The sequence below is a fragment of the Capra hircus genome, chromosome 4 (assembly GCF_001704415.2).
Source record: "Capra hircus breed San Clemente chromosome 4, ASM170441v1, whole genome shotgun sequence".
NCBI lineage: Eukaryota > Metazoa > Chordata > Mammalia > Artiodactyla > Bovidae > Capra > Capra hircus.
Genome location: NC_030811.1, coordinates 110056600 through 110069186, shown reverse-complemented (window position 1 = coordinate 110069186; position 12587 = coordinate 110056600). Strand labels below are relative to the sequence as shown.

Sequence of the window (12587 nt, the reverse complement as noted above, 5' to 3'; positions counted from 1 at the left end):
ATATTCATTGGAAGGACTGATGCTGAAGCTGAAGCTCCAATACTTTGGCCACCTGATGCAAAGAACTGACTCATTGGAAAAGACCCTGATGCTGGGAAAGGTTGACAGCAGGAAGGGGATGATGGAAGATGAGATGGTTGGATGGCATCACCAACTCGATGGACATGAGTGTGAGCAAGCTCCGGGAGTTGATGATGGACAGGGAAGCCTGGTGTGCTGCAGTCTATGGGGTCACAAAGAGCCAGACACAACTGAGTGACTGAACTGAACTGATGTCAGAAACCATACCACATTGTAAAGCAATTATCCTCCAATTAAAAACAAAACAAAACACTGCTTCTCTCTACCAAACTTACCAGGTTCAGTATTTGAAATTTACAAAATAAAATATGTCAGATTTGTCCAGGGTGAAATCAAGTGGCACAGTTGCTGTGGCATCAGCTCCCAGGCAAGTGTGCTGTAGAGAGATGGATTTCTAGAACCCAGATTGAAACTGAGACGACAGGGGAATTCTGACCTTACTGCCACAGAGAACGTACAGGAATCCCAAATGTGGTTCTGGACACTTGCAGCAGCTCCCCTCTTCTTTCTTTCAGAGAATTTTGTACTCTTTAGCACATAGCATGCTATTCTCCCCCTTATTTAAACACGATTGACTCATTTACCAAAGCCCTAGTGCAAATGCTATTTGCCCCCTCCTTAGGCAAACAAATAAAATGAAATAACATATTAAGTGCAAATATAGGCAAGAGGTGTGGTATCCATGGTATCGCAGCCCTGCTGTTTGAGAGACTGCACCTAAAACAAGACAGCCATATGCCACCAGTCAGCGTGTCTATTTCTAGATCAGAATGGAGTCCTGAGATCGCTCCCATCCATTCTGTAAGCTGATTATGGCCAGTGATTCACGTTCCTATGGCAATGAAGATGGCCTACTGGGGGCATGCTATTTCCACACCCTACCAGAGCCCCACCTGACAGACACAGTTGTTCTGTGATAGATGCTCATGGGATGTCACCTAAGCCTTTGGGGTCTGGATGTAAGGGTTGTAACTCATCTCAGTTGTTATCCTCCATGATCTAAAGTGAAATACATCTCCTGGAAATCTTAACCAGAGAAATTTCTAGGTAGTTAACAGAAATCAGTAAATTCATTTTCCTGCCTAGGAGTAGGGTCATTTTCCCATTCTCTTTTTTTATGAAAAGTTGTGCAATTAGAAATAGATACTAAAAAATTAGAAATTTTGCTGGATCACATACAAAAATATTTATACTATGGCTAAATCTCAAATTGTGGCCATATGGCTCTTGAGAACTCTAATAACTTGTACATTGGAATGTTGTCATGAAATGTGAACATTTGAATTCTGATTATAAATATTTTTATTTTATCTATATTGCATGTCACAATAGTGATTTAGACCCAGTTAAATTTTAAAGTAGGGATACTTGCATTCGAGAAGTCTTTAATTACAGTAATAAAATCATTGTTCTTCCAAAATATGAATGCTAAGTTATTACTTTAATTGCTATTCTTTTCTTAAGAGTTACATACTAGGTATTACTTTTAGTTACAAATATTTCATTATTTCTCACTAATATGAAAGTATACATGTCTGGATAAGCCAGAGTATCTATTTGTTTATAGCATAAAGTTAGTTAAGGTGATAAGAAAACACATACTATCTTGTACAAATATGTGACATGTCTTATATATATGTGACATATTTTTTAGACATTGATACTCTCAGTCAATGTCAAGAGAGACAGTTTACTCAGTGGTTAAAAAAGGGGGTTTTGAATTCAGATATTACTTTATCACTGACTAGCTGTGTGACTTTGCCTATTTCCCCTGTCTTCTTTAGGATATCTCTACTAAGATACAAAGAGGTCCACTGATAACTTAGATGTGAATCATAGTCCAAAGAGTGGGGAGGCACCATCTGGTTTAGTCTTAAACAGGCAGGAAAACATAGAGCTAATAGCCACATTCTCTAGTCTTCCTCTCCTGAACTGAAAGTCCCTATCAAATAATCAAAACCTTTGATTATTTCTGGTGCTTGTTGTTTTCTTTCCAAATTTATGACTACATAAGTCATCTTTGACTCCTTCTTCCTTTGCCTCTCTTGTCTTACTGCTGAGATTTTTTTGATTGGCCACATTCTTTGCCTCATTACAAACAAAGATGTTCTGTTTCTTACAACTAGACCCTGGTTATATCAAACGTAACTTGGTTTTAAAAATATCTCATAGGCAGAAATCTCGCCACCCTAAATTATTTTGCATTTTCCACAGATATTAATATAGGTAGCTCATCAGAGTGGGTGGTCAGTAAGTGTCCAACTGACAGTTACAAATGATGTCCAATTTTTTCATTGTACTTTGTTGTTGTTTATTCCCTAAGTCATGTCTGACTCTTTTGCGGTCCCATGGACTGTAGCCTGCCAGGCTCCTCTGTCCATGGGATTTCCCAGGCAAGAATACTAGAGTGGGTGGCCATTTCCTTCTCCAGGGGATCTTCCTGACCTGGAGATGAAAACTGCAACTCCTGTTTAGCAGGTGGATTTGGACTCTTTACCACTGACCCACCTGGTCGGCTTGTACCTTTAATTTGCATTGTAGAGATTCATTGATTTAGAAAAGTTTCTAAAAATCAGATACTTAAAACACATTAATAGTACTGATTTTCTTTGCCATTTGCTACTGTTTAAGTTCTGTGGACATTTGGGGATTGGAAAACAGCTCTACAAACCACAAAGAGGTCATGAATGTTGACAACACTGAATCACTCCGAAAAATAAGCACCTGCTCTTCTTAGTTACAATAATAACAAATGTCTGGTCTTTGTACAGGTCAAACAGGTTTTTTAGATTTTGCAAAAGGTAATTATTTGATATTAAGACTGTAGCTGTCATTGGACTTTGGTAAAAAGATCTGAATCAAATATTGGGGGATTCTGATATTATGATGATAGCTTGGCTGAATATTAATGGAAAAAGTTTAGATAGTAAGAAAGGTTTCAGTGCAGTACACACCTACATATCATAGACATGTTTTCACTTGCAATGAGTATGAGGAACAAGTCTAAGACAACATCCAGATTGCCACAAAATTACATAATTAATTCTGCTGTTTTTAAAAATTATGTTTCAGTTAACCACTGAGGTAAAAAGCTGGTTAAATATATTAAAAACTTGGTAAAACAGAAAGTAAAGTAAGCTAGCTGTTTACTTACATGCCTGCCACCCACCCATATCAGGCTATGAGCATCTTGTTAGCAGGAATTATTTTTTTTTCAGATGGCATTTACCCTAGTATTTGGCCCATAACAGGTGTCAAATAATGAAAGACTGATTGCCTGATTTATATAACCCTAAACACCCTGGTGGCTCAGACGGTAAAGAATCTGTCTGCAGTGCAAGAGATCTGGGTTTGATCCCTGGGTCAAGGAGATCCCCTGGAGAAGGGAATGGCAACCCACTCCAGTATTCTTGCCTGGAGAATCCCATGGATAGAGGAGACTGGCAGACTACAGTTCATGGGGTTGCAAAGAGTCAGACATGACAGAGAGACTAACATAAACACATATATGTTTTTGAGACCTATAAGGAAAATATGTTATTAACTACTGCCCAAGTGAAGCATAATTCAGGTAAAAATTCTAGCACTGAATAGAATTGTCCAATACGGTAGTCACTAGATATATGTTAGCCACTAGAAATACTTAAATTAAAATTAATAGGGACAAAACAAAAGCTTCAGTTCCTCAGTGGCATAACCATATTTTAAGTGCTCAAAAGCCAAATGAGCTATGGAAACTTGAATAGGATTTGCATACTACTGTTGTGTAAAAATTGTATAAATGTTAATTATGTTGAATTGACTCACGGTGCTTTTCAGGTCTAGTATATCCTTCTACTTTTCTGTCTATTCATTCCATTAATTTTTGAGAGTTTGATATTGAAACTCCAACTAAAACTCTTAATTTATCCACTTTAAAATAACTGTAATATATAGAGAAACTATATGCAACTTTGTTCTGTGTTTTCCAAGTCTCTTATAAATTGCTTTCATAATTTAAAAAAGAAAGAGGAAAAAAAGAAGAAACTCCAAATGAGGCTAGGAAGTACTATATTAGATAGAGCAGATATCAAACATTTTCTTCAAAGCAAAATTTCCACGGGATAGCACTCTTCTAGATAGTGTGGCATTTTCTTCATAAGAGTAAAAACAAAACCTTACCATGTTTGTATGTAAGTTTCAGTGTACGCAGATGATTTTTGCAAATATGAATACCCTCAATTTTAAGGAGTCTTGGGAAGATCCCACCTACCATATATTTATCAATCTGTATATTTATAATAGTCTTATAATGCTTGATGGCTCATTATGAGTTTTTAAATAAATTTAATAGGCTATGGAGGAAAAAAAGTCACCATAAACAAGTGGGTGTCTTGCTTGTGCTTGCTGAATATTCAGATCCCATTTATGAGCTGCCAGGTCCTGATCCGAAAGGTCTGAGGTATCTTAATGAAAATATATTATTAGATATCCCCATGTGATTCTGATGCACATGGCCTACAGGTCAAGTACTGAAAATTCTAAGGATTATATTCTTGTTTTACTTATTAAAAAAAATATGCATTGACTTTCTATGTAATGGGTCCTATCCTAGGCACCAGGGCTATAAAGACAAAGAAACAGAAGGCACAAATGGAGAGATTTAGGAGGAAGAGGAGGAGAAGGGGAAGGAAAAGGAGAAGAAGAAAAGAAAGAAGGAGGAAAGAGGAGAGAGGAGAATGGACTTGAGAGATAGGAAGAAAGGAAAATGGACAAACTTGATTGGATGTTGGGCCGGGCAATAAGCAAGAGAAAAGAGTCTGGGATGGCATTTAGCTTTCTGGCTAAGGGTGGTAGCTACTAGGACCATTCATTTAAACAGGGAAACAGAAAGAAGCGCAATTTGAGGGTAAAGAAGATGTGTCACTTTTGGTATGTTGGACCTGTATGCTGCCCCTGGCACGTCAAAGTGGAGACACTTAGAAGGTAATTGTGCATACAGGTTTAGAGCCTTACACATTTGGGATGTACCAGTGTCACAGGAAACTATGGGAGTGAATAACGTCATACTGAAGAGAGAAGAGAAGGCTCAGAAAGCTGCGAATTTGGGGGACATGAGTATTTTAGGCAATGATTCTTAACTCTTTGGATTTATGACCTTTCTAAAAGTTAGATGACTTCTAGAAAATGCCAAATTTCACAACTTTACAAAATTCTGTAGTTTCCAAGGTGTTGAGACCCCTGTTGCTAAATCCCACAGACTTCAGGTTTCATATGGTGAGAGAAGAAGGGAATCCCATGAAGGACAGTGAGAAGGAAGCCAGATGGTAGGGAAATCATATTTCTAATTCACGGAGGTGTGTTTCGTCTGACTTAATGCAACAGTATATATAAACTTTTATAAATGAGTAATCTGCTTCTCTTTTATTCCTGTTTGTAAAATCAGGAAAGCAAGAATGCACATTTAGAAGGATTGTACTGAATTCTCTTTTTCTTTATAGCCCCTCAGAGCTAGCAACTGATTTCTCTCTCCACTATTCTTTGGGTTTTTTTTCTTTGGCTGTTAGAAACCATGGCTTAGTTAACTCAAAAAAGAGTTTCCTACAATACATGATACACATAATGATATTTTCTTCCACACAAGTATAAAATAGGAGCAGAGCAAGGCTAACATGCATTTGGGTTTCATCGGATCCCTGCCTTTTACGTTCCACTTACCTACAGAAGTGATGATGATGGTGAAGTGAGTTTCATCTCGCCTTCCAGTTATGTTGTTGTAAGCACAGCACATATAGTCAGTTGTCTTCTGGGCTATTTTCTCGGATGCAACTTCCAAGCGAGGCCCATGCTTAATGACATATGTGGCATTGTTTGTCCTCTGGATCCAGGAGTAGGTGTTGGGAGGATAAGAGTCAGCAGAACAATCAAACAAGATGGCTTCTCCAATATCCACAGTGAACACTTCCCCTACTTTTAGCCCTCTATCAGAATTAACTCGAAGTCCATAAGGTCCGTCTACATTAATTGAAAAGAGAAATATAGGGGTGACATAAATAATCACAATATAGTTATTGAGTTTGGGAGAGTTTAGCACCATTTTATTTTCGTGAAAGTCTTCATGTAAACTTGGGCAATTAGGTCCTCATTTAGACTCCCAGTAAACAATAAGGACATAAAGTGTTTTATTCTGATATCCATGGAAAAGGAAGTCATTTGAGATGTGATTGAACTTGTCAGAAACAGTGAAAGCCTTGAAACTTAGGATATAATTTTACAGACATTGTTATCATAATTGTGGTGCTAAGCTTTCGAGTCATGTATAGATAAATCTATAAGCTTGTTAGACAAGTTCCATTTTTCTGAAACTGCAGCTGTACTTAAAAGTAATTTTAAAATAGATTATGGCTTCTACTTTCTCTTTGACAACTTTTCTTTGAGTATTATCTGTTTTTCTTCTAAGTGCTGGGACAGTTGATGCAAATATTTAAAAGTTACTTTGTTTTACATGGAGCACAAATTTATGCAAAAAAGTACAGGAGTATTCCATATTTTCATGACATTTTAAGAGTTTAAAAAAATTTAAAAATTCCTCCCTACAAGCTAAGCTTAGATTCCATTTGGAAAAAAATACATGTTCATTCTCATCAATAAACTACTTAATCATCACTATCCCATGGTGATTTTTCCTTACACAGCAATATTCCTGGAGCAGGTTGCTGTTTCTATGGCACCAAATTGTCTGCAGATTAAGACACATTTTCCATTGATTTCTTCAGAGAACAAATAAGACAGATTAAAAAAAAATATTCCCCAGCTAGACAGGTTTTTCTCATTCAGTTATATCCTGACTTATATTCTAAAAACTTTAAGGTTTAGGTATTAATGTGCTTATAATTTAGCTGATCATAACCAGTATTTGTTGGCTATTTGCCATCTGAAGGCACTTTAAGTACTTATGCAGACAACCACATTTAATCTTTAAAGCAACCATATGAGGTAATTGTTATTCCCATTATAAAATGAAGGAAGAGATATTTAAAATTTAATTTTCCCATGGTCACAAAGCTATTAAATAGCAGACCTAGGATTCTAAAATATAGGTACTTAATTATCCATATTACCTCTCCAAAATAAACTGCCAAGTTGTGTAACTTTCTTTTTCAAAACAGTGTCTGTTTTCCTAACTGTATTATTTGTTGTAAAATAAATTATTGTCTAAATACATATTAATTCTGTACTCAGTTAATCAAGTAGTCAATCAAAAAATACTTGTTTCAGAGATACTAAGTGCTCTATAATATATTTAATACGTGAGTGATAAAAAATGTATAAGACACAGTTCCTACTCTCAAGGAATTTATAAACTGGATAAGGTTATTGATGGTTTGCTTAGAAATAACCTAATCTCAAATGTTCTAATTTTTGAAAAAGCAACACCTGCTCATCTCTCATTGTGTGGAATAACACAATATGGTGATTAGAGAGTAGGATTTCTAGGTTAAATTCTGACTTTTTCAATGATTAGCAAAATGTTCTTCAAAAGCCACTTAAGCTTTTGGGGTCTCACTTTCCTCACCTTTGCTATAAAAAGATTGACTAGGTGATGGGATGCCAATCTTGGTATCTTTGAAATGCCATGATTCATGACAGGCTTGTTACTTTAAATACTGGCAAGTCAACCTCAAAATCTGCCGATTCCCAGAGTGGTTCTCCATTATGCCAGCATTTTCTGACCAACCTACCACTGGGGAGACAAATTTCTTAAGATACAACAGACGGTGAAGGTACATAGCAGTAAATTGTATTTAGCCAGAAGACATACACTTTACACATATCCGCTTCCTAATGACACAGAGGCATCTGAAGGAAAACTATAGATTTATATTAATATATATACATGAGATGATCCTGCTTTTAGAAAGCAAACATAGAAGTACCTTCAAATTCAAAGTAACCAGGAACTGGAGATGGAGGATTCAAGTGCAGAGAAATGAATGCTCCGTTCCTGGGACTGTACTAGAACTCACTGTTTTCTCATTTCATGCTGTGATACAGTCTCAGGGGAAAATCTCTGTTTTAGAATTGTGTGTTGCAAAACCATTGAATAGTTAGTTGTGTAATGGGGATGAAAAGTTGTTTTCATTCATTCAATCAAAATCAATACTGAGATGCTCCTGCATGCATGATACTGTTCTAGGCACTGTGAGGAGAATTGACGTGTTAGGTGCTGTATACACGGTTCCTGCTGCTATTATCTCAGCTCCAGCGCAGCAGCAAGGTCCCCTCAAGTTGACAGCACTGACAGAATATTAGGGAACCAAAGGTCACTGTCTGGTGGACATTGGTTATGGTTCACATCATAGGAAACCAATGGGAGGAATCAACAGAGGTTTGGAATAGCAGAAGACCCCAGTCTGTCACAAAGACTGACGCCTGAGAGCATTTCTGAGAGCAGAGCAAGGAAGGCTTGAAAAAGAGAAGTGTGGTCACTCACTACAAGTTTGTCTTTCTACTTGTTTTCAGAGTTTATAGGATATGAGTATAAAAACAAGTCGTTTGAGAACACACATGATGATGATAAAGATTGCTTTCAAAATTTGCTGACGTTACTCGAAACTTCTTTGGGAACTTTCCATTTGGAATCACTGTAGGACTGCTTCCCTGGTGGTTCATGTAGCAAAGAGTTCACCTGCAATGCAGGAGACCTGAGTTTGATCCTGGGATCGGGAAGATCCCTTGGAGAAGGGAATGGGAACCCACTCCAGTATTCTTGCCTGGAGAATTCCATGGACAGAGGAGCCTGGCGGGCTACAGTTCATGAGGTTGCAAAGATTCAGACATGACTGAATGACTAATACTTTTACTTTCTCACAACATAATGGCATATTCTTAAAAGCAGTAATTCTTCCATTTTGGAGAACGGGTTTGATTTGCAGAGGAAGCCCATAGTAATTTAAAGTGAAGGCTGGTGAATAAGGTTGATTATCTAATTTAATAATCTCTCTAGTTTCAAGTAAAACATGTTTCTAAAGAAAGGAATCTGATTGTCCTTATTCATCTTCCCTATATTCATTTTTATTTTGATTTTTCTACTTCCTCATTTATTGGATTTCATGATTAGCATAATCTTTTCCGTCTGTCTTAATTATCTGCTATATCTGGCTCCTCAGAGTTAGCATCAACCATCTCAAACTTCCTCAGTCCCCACACAAGCACCTCTTTCAGTTCTCGGAACTTAACACTTTAATGAATTTAAGTTCCTTGCTTCTGATATGACTCATTAAAATTCAGCATATTTTACCTGATTTTATAAGAAATACATTCCACTGCAGAAAATCCTAAAATTCCAGAGAGGCATGAAGATGAAAACTCATTTGTTTTCATCTCAGAGAACGAACATCCATATTTCAGGGTATGATCTTTAAGTCTTTTTCCCTTTGTTTTTAAAAAATTATTTATTTATTCTTTTTGGCCCAGTGGGTCTTTGCTGCTGCACATGGGCTTTCTTTAGTTGCGATGAGTGGGAGCTATTCTCTAGTTGCAGTGCCCAGGCTTCTCATTTCAGTGGCTTCTCTTGTTGCAGAGTTCAGGCTCAAGGGAGTGGGCTTCAGTAGTTGTGGCAAATGGGCTTAGTTGCTGTGTGGCATGTGGTATCTTCCTGGACCAGGGATCAAACCTGTGTCCCCTGCATCAGCAGACAGATTCTTAAGCAGGAAAGTCCTAAGTCTTCTTTCTTTACCCACCATCTCTCTCTCTCTCTCACGCACACACATAGACTGATCTATCTATCTATCACATTCTACATACTGCTTACAATCTACTTTCTTCTGACTACACGATGATGCTGTTTCCTTCTTCATTACCATGGCAAGCTGACCATTGTTTACTCTGAAATGCAGCCTAACATATTATTCATAGCATGAGCAATCCAACTGAGGATATTTGAGTGATTCAACCAGTGTGGCCTCTGACATTGAAGATGAAAACAGATGGATAATTCTATTTTGACTGTGGTTCAGTTTCTTGCCCTTGGCAGAGAACTCTCACTAGAAATGAAACCTTTGCCTCAGGAATGGGTGTTTACTAAGTGACTTGTAAAATCATATATCATCTGTTCTGTTTAACAATTTATGGCTGGGTGGGAACAGAACCTAAATTTCCATCATGATGCTGCTTGTCATCCTGTTTGGGAGCAGATGGTAAGTATTTACTGTGAATGACCCTTTTTTCTTTCATATTTATCACTTAGAGCACTTTCCCATGAGCAGTGCCATATGTTGTACACAAAATGCCGTGGTTACTGGGTTATAATTTACAACACAGATGGGCATACACATTTCATGAACTGCAAGTAGATACCCGCCTGTATTACTGGCTTGACACTGTATTCCACCAAGGCCAACACTGGATTGTGACATCATAACCTCAACAATACACTGTCACTCTTGACTTTCATTTTTCTGCCAAAATGAAAAGCATTTTGTTTTTGTGAAGGAAATTGTCATAGAAACAGCACCTCAAGAAAACAGAAGAGGTGATTCATGCTGAAATTCTAAATTATGATGTGGGCCTCTTTGGGGGAATATTGAAATATCACATTTACTACATTATTGAGGAACTTTGCTAAAGGTCAGAAAAAACAAACAAAAGCAAATGGAAGGCAGCGTGAGGGCCCTGTTGAGAGGAAGGGCCCAGCCGTGCAGTGCTGCAAAATGGCTGGAGCAGGCAAGGGGTGAGGCCAGAGCCACTCCGGAGGAGTCAGGGGCTGGTGGTTCTTTAGACGACATCGAGGGCTCCCCTAGAGGACGAGGAGGCATCCCCAAATCGACGGAAGTCCTTTCTTGGATGCTGGGTGTCTGAGCAGGGGGAGGAGACTTGGGGATGTCCTTTTGGTCCTGACTTCAGAGAAGCCCCCGAGGAAGAATGAGAGAAAGAAACAGGATCCTGAGGGGTGACTGAGAGGATGCCCCACTGGCTAAGGGGTCTGTTGTGTGATTTCTGCATAGATCTTAGAGGGTGGAACTGTGAAAAACCCACCAGAATTCTCAGGATGCTCGTGTTATGACAGGTTACTTCCTCCTGCCTTGGCCAGGATTGCAGGCCCTGGTAGCCCTTGGCAGCCAGGTCTTTCCTCTGATCCAGCATCCCACAGGCTACCCTGACAGTTAACCAAAAATGGAGTGCCAGAAGAGTAAGCCCGTTACATTTTAAATCCGCATATGTTGGAGCAGCCTCATACACACAGTCCTCTTATGAACATTTCACAATGGGTGGTGGAGGTTATGGTCTTCCATTGCATTCAAGAGTGTTCCCCAGAAAGAGCTGGAGCTGGCAGATGAGAACCTGGAGTCTCTTAGCTGGTCTCATTCCCATGTGTCTCACTGTGTGAGCATCTTGTGCTGGTTGTAGGTTCCGTCACCTAGCCCTGGTTTAGTCGTCACTTCACAGATAATGAACCACGTGCCTCTTCCTTCTGGTTGTCCTCGACAATATAGATAGTTTTGTAAGCAGCAAGCTTGAGGTACGACAACTTATAGCAATTTTTTGCATGAGCAAAAGTCCCTCGCAATTTCTGACTGTTGGAAGAACTCGAAGAAGGCCAGAAAGGAGATGGCACAGTTAGCTGGGGTCTATAAGATGATGAAGACATGACTCAAGATGGACAAGGATGATAATTGGGCCTCCAAGAACAATTTATAAAAAATGAATATACAAACTTAAAATAGAATGTGTACCTAAATACCTAGAAGCACCCCCCTTTGTAAGATTTGTAACAAAAATTAATAAGAATGGAGTTAATAGTTCTAATGGAGTGGCGGACCCAAGAACCATATCAGTGTTAGCAAAATGGCACAATTCGTATAGTGTCAAAGTTGTCCTGCAAGAACTTCAGCGTCTAATGATGTCTAAAGAGAATATGAAATTCCCTCAGCTGCCTGAAGGACAGTGTTACAGCAATTAATAAAAAAGAAAACCACAGGCCCTCCCCTGCCCTCCATTCGATTTAAGCAGTCTTCATTTTCCACAGTAGAAAATTTTCTAGATATGTCTTGTAGACTTCAAAGAACTGGAAAGAAAGCTCCCATTCAAAGGCAGTTTATCTTAAGATACTATTCAGTTCAGTCACTCAGTCATGCCCAACTCTTTGTGATCCCATTGACTGCAGCATGCCAGGCCTCCCCATCCATCACCAACTCCCAGAGTTTACTGAAACTCATGTCCATTGAGTCGGTGATGCCATCCAACCATCTCATCCTCTGTCGTTCCCTTCTCCTCCCACCTTCAATCTTTCCCAGCATCAGGGTCTTTTCCAACAAGTGAGTTTTTTGCATCAGATGGCCAAAGTATTGGAGTTTCAGCTTCAGCATCAGTCCTTCCAATGAATATTCAGGACTGATCTCCTTTAGAATGGACTGGTTGGATCTCCTTGCTGTCCAAGGGACGCTCAAGAGTCTTCTCCAACATCACAGTTTAAAAGCATCAATTCTTTGGTGCTCAGCTTTCTTTATGGTCCAACTCTCACATCC

At 38.7% G+C, this 12587-nt stretch overlaps 1 protein-coding gene and 1 pseudogene across 4 annotated transcripts in view; one reads left to right on the top strand and one right to left on the bottom strand.

Annotated features, from left to right (window-relative positions):
- Window positions 1-12587, bottom strand: part of HEPACAM2 (HEPACAM family member 2) — a 56042-nt gene that overhangs the window by 17257 nt on the left and 26198 nt on the right. For all 4 annotated transcript variants that reach the window (XM_013963130.2, XM_013963131.2, XM_013963132.1 and 1 more), the window contains one exon: window positions 5779-6075. In XM_013963130.2, the coding sequence (XP_013818584.1) occupies window positions 5779-6075 (297 nt within the window). The remainder of the gene's footprint in view (window positions 1-5778; window positions 6076-12587) is intronic.
- LOC102182374 lies at window positions 11236-12022 on the top strand (annotated as a pseudogene).